The 10405-nt window shown below is 43.4% G+C and overlaps 1 protein-coding gene across 19 annotated transcripts in view; it reads right to left on the minus strand.

Moving 5' to 3' along the window:
- Positions 1–10405, minus strand: part of LOC144526098 (rho GTPase-activating protein 12-like) — an 80803-nt gene that overhangs the window by 65318 nt on the left and 5080 nt on the right. For all 19 annotated transcript variants that reach the window (XM_078263296.1, XM_078263295.1, XM_078263294.1 and 16 more), the window contains one exon: positions 4620–5375. In XM_078263296.1, coding sequence (XP_078119422.1) covers positions 4620–5312 — 693 coding nt within the window. In that variant the 5' untranslated portion in view covers positions 5313–5375. The remainder of the gene's footprint in view (positions 1–4619; positions 5376–10405) is intronic.

Genomic DNA, 10405 nt, shown 5'->3' on the forward strand with positions numbered 1-10405 from the left:
GCCTTGAATGCAGTGGGTGGTACCAAATGGGGTAGGAGGTGGGGAAAATATTATTTATGTGTGGAGGTTAACTGCAAAAATGTAAACCAAATGTACGCTGAACTACTAGCAAAGACTCCAACTCAACCCTTCCTGTAGCTCAGGAGGGTCAAACTCAACTTCTCTAAGGGCCACACTGGAAAATAAGAATCACATCAAGGGCCAGGTATGTAGACTTTATTGATACGCCTTTATTTAATCAAAACAGTCAAATATCTTAGACTGTTTTATTGCATGTTTCATCTAGCCTTCTCACTTACAGTTTGGTCGACATGAAGCCCTAAAAAAGTTCCTCAGACATTATAGTCACCCAAAAGCGTCGGGAAAAGTGAGAAAAACGTCGGGAAAAGTGACACTAACGTCAGCAAAAGTGACATTAACGTCAGCAAAAGTGACATTAACGTCAGCAAAAGTGACAAAAACTTTGGAAAAAGCGACAAAAAGTAGCTGGGCCAAAATGTATTGTGAACATAAATTGATATGCGGGCTGGATCAAAATCTGGGAGCGGCCAGATTTGGCCCACGGGCCTTTAGTTTGACACACGTGCTGTAGCTACTTCACAATAGATGCTATTATGGATTCTGTGTACTGGAAGGGTTTCACTGTGATGAAGCAATAGGAAGTGTTGAGTCTGCATTAACAGCTGACATTTGTGATCCCTGTAATGCCTTGAAAGTAAAAAAGAAAGATCTTTCAATTTAAGGCCTGGTCACACCACAAAGTGGAACTGTAAAGTTCATCTACGTGTTTTTCCAAAATAAGGGGGAATTTACGTCACCCACACAAGCAAATCCACTGATGGCAATTCCATTTCAATTAATTTTTCCTGAAATGTCCCTGTTTTAAATTCTGGTGTGACCGGGCCTTTAGATGGAGTGGAAGTAACTAAAAAAAAGCCCATCTTCTTAGTCAGTCCCTTAGATATCATAACTATTCAGTCAAGCAGTGTCTGAGATATTGGATGACTGCCCATTTTGGGATATTGGTCATATTTTGGCCACAAAAAAAGACACGCACCATTTCCAAACTTCATTAAAAAGCAACTCGGCTGTCTGCAATAATGTCAAATGGCCGATAGAATCACAGCCCCACAATCTAACTACCTAAAACAGTGCAAAGGAATGACGGCTGGGGGATGTTGGCTGTTGAAAGATGACTAGCCAGAAAAGTAGAGACAAAGAGGGCCCCGGTGTCAGGTCCAGAGTGGCAGATAAGAGCCTGGGAAAGCGCTGCTCTCCAGACGCACTCATTACTGCCTCTAAGAGAGGAGTTTATCAGAAGGAGCTGGAGGAGCTGGCAACGAGGAACAAGGCCTGGCAGCCGGAAACTCACCCATCTCTACTTACGGCATTTAAACTGCTGCTTTGGTTTCATGTTGTGACTAGGGTTGCACCGTATGAGGAAAAAATATATATTTGAAAATATCTAATTGCCATTTTGACTCATGATATGATTCACGATATCGGAGGAAATTATCATTTTTTGTATCATTACTCTCAGTTTCACTGAAAAATATTGAAATAAAAACAATTAAAATGGTTGCGAGGATCTGTGCCAAACAGAGATTGTTTCTTTAGTCTGCAGGATAGGCTATGTAGGCCGGGACGTCTCTGCAGCACCACATATTTTGCCTTTAACAAATATTGTGCACCCCCTGTGATTTCGATATTGCACTAGTCCATATTGCGATTTCGAGAAAATTGTGAATAATTGTGCAGCCCTAGTTCAGTCATCCTTCCGCTGCTTTAAAAGTCAAACTTTTATTTCCCATTCCCTTTATAATATGGCGCCGCAGGAAATGAAAGACATCAGAAGAGAAAATATGAGAGCAGAGATAGGGGAGGGGCGGGGTTTGTATTCTTTTTAGGAAGTCCTGACTCACATCTGAGCTGTCAGCATGCTGCCAGGACAGAGGAAAAACAAACTGGGACACTTTGACATCACCGCTGCTGACTCGCATGAGTGTATCCACATGATCAACCAACGATCAATCACTTGAGGAGCAGCAGGGTGTTGACAATACACTCATTCACATGTCCTGATCGAGGAACATAATGCACGAGGTGGATCATTACTTTCCAATTAACACAATTCAAACTGCATTATCACCGTTCAGGGTTTCCTCTGTGTTGATTTTGTAGTGGCGGCCCGCCATGGCAAAATTTCTGAAGCCACGGTATCAGAAATAGGGCAGACGCACAACGTAGTCGCGGTTGCCTTTTAAATGATCCTGCCGACATAATGCACCCCCCGTTGGCTGCCGCTCACATTGCAATTTAACACCAAGTAGAACTATTCAGAGGCTATTGGGCCCGTCCAGTTTAACTTCACATACTGTTGCGTTGATGGAGTTCATTGTCAAAACGTTCTCTTTCTTCCGAGACGACTATTAAACGAACAGCTCCACCAAAAACGTCACCGCGGTGGGTCCGTTCTAACTGGACAACGTTCAACTCATCAGTTCTGTCAGCTCATCGTCCTGATATCAAACATCTGGAAACATTAAAACGTAAGTGAGTCACTGTAATATATTATAAATTGGAAGACCTGCCCCCACTGCTAAAAAAATAAAAAAATAAAAAATAAAAAGGAAACGCTGCCGTTACACCAGGGTCACTTAAAAAATGAAAACCATAACTTGGTTGTTTTTTTTGTTTTTTTTTACTCCTGTGTCGACAGAAGGTTATAATAATGACATCACTTTTTTAACATCTGGAAACACAATAACTTAAGAGTCTGTTGTCTACTTTGTTGCCAACATCGCATAAAGCATTACACCAGTTGATCTCTAATCTCCAACAGTCTTCACCTTGTTCAGCAATAAGTTACCACGGCGACTGAACCCAGTAACAAGTGATCCCCCCCCCCACGTGACACACAAAACCCTGGGTCGTAGTACAGGCCTCAGATATCTAATTTTAACAACCGAAATAAAAAAAGAAATGCTTTCTGTCCCATGATATCAAAGTGTTTTGCCCAATATTAACTGAGAAAAAAAAAGTATCTGAGGGAGAAAGGTTAAAAAAAAGAAAAGAAACAGGGAAGCCTTGTGACCAAAAGGCAGAGATTTTGCATTTGTGGTATTTGCACTAGCAGATCAAAAATCACACAGAGTGTTTACATTCAGACAAAGCTGGACTGGTTGTCTAGATTACCAGAACAAGCTAGACTACTCTGACCTTTTTCCTCCTGCCATTTGAATGGCACACAGAGCGGCCGAGGGAAGGAAGGAACTCCATTGTGGACTGTGCTGCTTTTCAGAGAATGTACGGACTTTGAAATTGTATATGCTCACTTTTAGATAACCTTTAACAACACGTCACACCGAGTCAGTGGCTACATCACTGTGTGATGCATCGCTCCAGAATCAGTGCTTCTGAAAGTTGACAGCTAAAAAAGTTACTGTTTTGAATGCACCTGAATCAAATGTATTACTATTTGGGGAGTAGTTTGATAGCACTGACTGAATGCAATATTTTTATTACTTAACTCTTTGAGTCTATTTCAGAGGTCACCCCAGATAAGGGTTTCATAAAAGTATGTTATTTTGTATATGTTATGCTAAAACTGTGTGCATTTTGAAGTGTACATTTAATAATGGTGCAACAAAAAGGGTTCAATGAGGTTCAATTCTTAAGGAAGGCTCTGAATTTTAATTGAATATTATGGTTATATTGTTCTATCACTTGAAAAGGTGAAGGAAGCCTAACAGTGGAAAGAGCGGCACACCAAAGAGGACTACAGCAGGCAGAGTTTACCTGACCTGGTGTGACACAGACTCAAACACCCAAATGAGAGACAAATAAGCAAAAGCTGCTACAAATCCGTCAGAAATAACTTGGCAATGCACTACTTGTGCTTGATGACTACTCTTGTTTGCTATGTGACACTGTGGCAGAATTGATATTCATAACATATTGGTGTTCAGGTCAAAGTTCCACAAACTGTAAAAGCACTATGTGTAACTTTAACCCAACTTACACTACAATCACCTCCTTTCTAAACACAAAAAAAGAGGTCCACCAGCCAGACCCGGTTTCTATTTTCTCTCTGTCTTTTGTTCAGCTGCAGACTGAGCAGCCTCCTCCCCCCCCTCAATGAATGCCAAGCTTCACATGTATGAAAGAGGCCAAACGTCCAGCAACACTTTGTGTCAGTCCAACCATAAAGTAACGTGGCTTGCATGATTTCGTAATCCCCACTTGCAAAAAAGTCCCATATATCTTAGCAGAAAGTTGAAAAATGTTGCGTTTACTTCATACAAGAGCAGCCATTTTCCCCTGTTGCCATGGGAACGTTATGAAGTGATGTAATTACGTGACGTGAACATCATCGAAAAGCTGCAAACCCTGCGATGAAGCCCGCAATTTTTGCAAGTTCCCGCAATTTCATCGCATAAAATTGCATAAATATCCCGCATATTCCATCGCATTTTTTAAGAAAACGTGACGCATAATCAAGGATTTTTGCCCGCAACAATCACAAAAAAACTTTTTCTGGAAGGACTGACTATGGAAGTAGTGAAGTTAACCAAGCATTCGACAGCACAAACTATTCTTTTGACCGTGTATGACTGTACCTGGAGATGTTCAGTGGAGCTGCCGCTCAGCTCGTCTCCTGACTCAGAGTCGTTGGTGCGTCTCTCCTCACCCGCAGAGTCACAATGGTGGGTGCCGTCCACGTCCAGCGGGGCGCGGACCAGGTCCGGGGATCGCGCTCGGGTGCGGGGGAGAGTGCCTCCTTTTTGAGGCGGCTGGGGGGCTCCGCCGGGGACGAGGATGACGGGACGAGGCCGGTTGTGGTCAGTGGGACTGCCGGGGCGCTGGTGGTGGGTACTGTTCCTGCGCTGACTGGGGGGGCTGAAGTGGCCAGACGAGGCCGTGTGCGCCGAGGGGGAGCGCCGATAGCTGGACTCGTGTCTGTGAAGGTTCTCGGTGGAGCGGTTCTTGAGTCCCAGCTCCAGACTGGCTGGCTTTACCCAGAGTGCCCCCCCACTTTGTGGAGCCGTGTTGCCTGCGGCAGCGGGAGGATGCGGGGTATGTTTGGGAGGGGGCATGAGGGCTTTGCGAACTTCGCGGACATACTGCGCAGGGACGTAGAAAGCCTTGGTCCCTTCCTCCTTCTTCACCTGCCACCAGTCCTCGTTGGTCTTCTTGACCAGCATGTAGCACTCCCCCTGGTGGATGGTGATGAAGCGGTCCTTGGCCTTGTATTCGTAGTCGTACTCCACCTCGATGTAGACCTCGCCCGGGGCGATAGGCAGCTCCGCCATGACGCCTCCGACTGTCCCCCAGGCAGCTCACCGCAAGAGGAAGACGTTGATTAGCATGGCTTCCTGAGCAGAGGCGGAGGGAAAACAACAAGGACCTAAAGTTAAGTATCTGATACATTCCCATTTACATTTCTAGTTTTCATTTTATGTTCCACAGTCATGATATATTCAACACCTGGGCGTTAAAAAGCTGGGTCTTGGGCCTAACAGAGATTTAGCATATAACCTCAAAGTCCATGAGGACATTTGTTATGTCATTCTTTCTCTTCCCCACATTTCCCCAATTATAACTAAAAAGCATTTCTAACTATTCAGGGTTTTTCCTATTATAATAGGGCTTAGGTGAAGCACCCGAAGCGGATTTGAGCACCGCCTAACCCTACAGTCACATTAGCTACAGGAGACAGAGACAAAGCGACAGGCTACCATTCATGTTCAATGGGGGTGGCCGTTTGCCAGCGACAAGTGACGAGCTCGCTGCTGCCACGAGCAAGGCGGGGCCAAAATGGACAAGAAGTCTATTTTATGCAAATGCTGAGCGATGCGACAAAGCGACCGCCAATCGGAGTGAGGGCAGCGTGACGCATGTCAGTGGCTCGAGTCGAAGAAAATAATTCAAGATGGCGGAAAACGCTTCAGGACATTGCATTTATGTATATACCTGATATGTTTGGCATTTTATCTCATACATTTTGTTACTTTTATCGAGAAATAAATACTTTTGAATCCAAAAACATCGTTCTTGTGACTTGACTATACCTCTGAAGTGACTTGTGAGACGTGGTTGAAGGTAGCACCGGAGAATTTCTGTTTACCGTTGCCAAGCAACCAGGAGTAGGCTAGGCACGCCCAGGAGCGCCCACGAGCGAGTGCATATGTCGCTCTCTTTGGTAGCTAATGTGACTGTAGGGTAAGCCAAATGAATGTAAAGTCAGTGTGAGCATCACAACCAACTAAACGACCTTGCTCAGATCTAATGATTGTTGCTATTCCCCAGCGGACTTCTTTGGCAAGTTTTGTCATTAAGCTTCTTGACCGTTATTTTTGTATTATCTGCTCTAGCTTTTCCAAAATTGTAGACACGGATATGGAAATAATAATGGTCTAAAATGATGTGAAATGGCTTTTTTTTCTTGAGGGAGGACCCCGAAACCCCACGCCAGATACATGCACCAAAGTCTTACACAAACCTAGGGAAAACACTATTATGTTTGTTTCCTCTAAAAGTGCATTTCCTGTCAGTATTTGCTTAAATATCATGCTAACAAAAGAGAAGATTATCCGGTTCTGTGAACAATTTCATAGCTGGCTTGTCTAGGGTTGGGTATCGTTTGGATTTTGTACGATTCCGATGCCGAACCGGTACTTTTAAAACGATTCCGATTCCTAAACTGATTCTTGAAAAACTGAAAAATGACGTCAAAGATGTAATATGTTTACTAGTGATCACGTGCAGTGAATGGTTAATATGCTTTTACCTCTGTTTTGGTGAGCCCAGAGGGAAGATATGGCATTTTAAAAGTAGCCTATATTTACGGTAGCTAGCTAACGGTAGACTACAGAGAAAGGGGGATATTTTACATCCATTTCGGAGCGACAGAGGGAAAATATTTCAGTCGACACATTAAGTGGAACCAAAACGAGGAACCAAAATTTGCGTTCTAATCCGGTCCGATTCCTACCGGTTGCGTAGGAACCGGTTCCATGTGGTTTCGGTACCCAACCTTAGGCTTGTCAAAGCCAGCTGTGCATTAAGTCTACTTCCCATTTATTAAACGTATTTTACTCTAAAAATACACATTTTACATTCCTAGCAGTAGAGACAGCAGATTGTTTGGAACAAGTAACTGGGTATCAGCAGCAATAGTGATTATCGACAGTCAAGTAATATAGTGTCATCCAGGGAAACTAAAACCGCAGGAAAAAGGCTCTATGATGACAACAACAACATACAAGTTAAATAACTATCTTGAAGTTCACCACCTTAAGTCTTGGTAAGGCATTTATAAAGATGCCTCTTCCTTTTCTGTCTTCTTCTGACAACACATACAACAAAGACACAAACGACACATGTTTTCCAAAGCCTATTACTCCACTAACCTAATCAGAACAAATGCATGAAACACAAACGGAAGAGCTTTAATCCTCTTCAAAGGTTTCGGCGCAGCACATAATGTTAGACATGAGGAGGGGAGAGATAGTAATGTGACTCACATGGTCTTCCTCCACAGCTGTATCTGTGTTTTACTGTGTCTAACTCCGTCTGTCTTCCTCCGCTCTGCTCCTCTGTCTCAGCAACTGAGGCATGTCGCTGCTGAGCCCAGAGATTAGTCCAATGCTTCTTGCTGAAGTCTCTCTCTCTCTCTCTCTCTTACAACATGAGGTGAGTCTCCAGCACACCTTGAGCAAGCTGAGCTTTGAAGTGCTTTTTTGTTCTTTTAAGTTATTTTTAAAATGTGCATAACTCAACTAGACAGACCAGAAGCACAATGGAGCTTAAAAAGGCGCTTCTTATCCGGAGTTTGAGGGCAAACTTGAGTTCAGTGATAATAATCCAAAAGGGAAAATAAGGACGAAAAACAGAAGCCAAAGCTAAGACCATCAGTACGTTTACATGCACACCAATATTCCACTATTATTCCGACTATAACAATATTCTGAATTTGATACAGGTCATGTAAACAGCTTATTCCGGTTGGATATTCCAAATAAGGCCTTTTTATGAACATTTTCCGATTAAGACATGTGGGGTATTCGGGTTTTAGACGCATTCTTTGGACATGTATACAGCGCATTCGGAATATGCGTCTCAATCGGGGTTTTTATGGTCAGCTCTTTGTGTTGCTATGGTTACTGTACACAAACCAACAGTTTGCAAGGCTGCAGACCAGATAAGGAGAAACACAGCTACTTTTAAACATTATCAAAGACTTGGATATCAACAGGTTTTTGGATATTGCTACGCCGACCTTTTCAAGAAGCTGGTTGGAAGAATGAAAGAGGTACGCTGTGTTTGCATAAAAAATAGAAATCTTTATATTTCGGGTCCCCCCCCCCCAGTGTATTGCAAGCCTGCTGGCCCACTGGGCGTAAGTTGAATTCTCAATTTCGCCATTCCGTCCATGACTCTGTTATCACAGAAACTATTGGGCTCTCCATTAATGCTGCTATCAGTCTGGGACTGAAAACACTTGCCACCGGGCTAAACAACTTTTTTTTGGGGGGGGAGACTGATATTCATAATGCACACAGACACAGAGCCCACAGCAGACTGGGCACCAAACCAACCACACAACAATTCACTTTCATTGCCAAGGCTGTGGCTGTCAGAAAAGTCCTGATGGTTTTATATGGGGAGAATAGTTATAGAGAATGACTTTGCCGTCCTTTTCTAATCGAGTGTTAGGAGTCTGGTTAAGTGTGTCCATCTATATGGTGCTGTGTGTATACATGTATGTTGCTATGTGTACTGACTGTGGATAAATAAATATCTATAATATATAATAAATATCCCTCTTGGACAATAAATCAAATTTTACAAATTCTACACACACAAAGTGACACGAGCTACACCCTTTTACAGCCGCTTGAGTACCGGGAACAACGTTTCACAGCCAGTAAAAGAGGGTTAGGCAGCTAATGTCAGTTGTGCATCGGTTTAATAAAAGATCTGTGATCAGGCCGACAGCGCCGGGATTACTCCTGATAACAGTGAGCGCAGGGATCACATCATCACGGATTACCGCGCTGGTTCAGGCTAACGGACACTGTGGGAAGTCTCGCCAAATCTATTGGCTATTACATTCGCCAAATGACACAAAACACTGCGTTTAATGCCAATTCACAGCTCAAAGCTACAAACACACAGCGGACTCGCGGCGCATTAGACTGGGTGATGGGTGTATCATGACAAGAACTGGCAGCCTTCCTCATGAACCCGTGACCTGCTAATTCAGCTGGCTGGAAGAGGACTGGGCTCCTTCTATTTCCATCTGATCCTTGTGTTGAAGACATGTCGACTGAGGCGGAGATACTTTGGCTGCTTTTTACTGGATAAAATCAGCCTTAGGCTACTTGGAAGGCACTTAATAAGTAAGAACAATCAGATATCAATCACAACGATCAGGTTTAGCAGTAGAGGTAAGGGGGGAAAAAAAATCTAAAATCGTATGTATCGTGATTTTTAAAATCGATTCTTGTCCCTCCAACGTTGAAAAACTCTTTCCGAGGTGCTGCTTTCTGTTCTGCTGAGGCGGGACAAAATGGGAGGGTGTGTTTCCTACATGTGCTGACAACCGCCACATTTTTTCAACACATAACAGTTGAGATAGTCCCACACACAGTTCTTCCTCAACCTTCCCATGACTTAAGACTCTTCAGCCGAGGGCCGCCGTCGTGTCTTGTAGGGGTGGGGGAAAAATGTAAATCTTATGAATCAGGATTTTTTTGGGCGCCGATTTTTAAAATAGATTCCCCCTCCCTAGAATCGATATTTTTATTTTGATTTATTTTTTACCAACGATTCACCTAAATATGTTCTGTTTATACCGTACCTCCGACGGTGACTACATCATATGTGTTTCCAGCAACACAGGCCGGAAGCAGGAAATCCATGTTATGTTCTTCTTTACAAATGAAATAAAAGTCAGACTGACTGACTGACTGGCGTGATGGGCATTCTTCTTAGGAAACAATTTGTTTTTAGAAATGTCTCGTGATATATTGTCTCTAGAAGTGCATTATTCAACTTTTGTTTTCGTTAAATAAGGAAAAGAACGCGTGTGTGCGTGCGTGTGTCGTCAGTCGCGGGGGGAACTGAGCAGCAGAGAGCCGTCAGGATTGAAACAGCAGCAGCTTTCAGCGACTGAAAAATCGTTACAGCGTTCATTGATGTTAAAATGTATACAGGTTGGCAGGACGGTCTGAAATGTTTTGCACGGTCTTTCCCTGTACGTTTTGTCAATGCGCCACTTGTTCGAAAAGTAGTTTCTCTTTTTCTTTACTTCGCCCTCCACAGTTTGTACATTCAAAGCTACTGCTGACTCCGCGGCGGGCCTCTTAACACCGGGGATATGTCGCCACATGTTTTTAAC

This window comes from Sander vitreus, chromosome 12 (genome assembly GCF_031162955.1).
Source record: "Sander vitreus isolate 19-12246 chromosome 12, sanVit1, whole genome shotgun sequence".
NCBI lineage: Eukaryota > Metazoa > Chordata > Actinopteri > Perciformes > Percidae > Sander > Sander vitreus.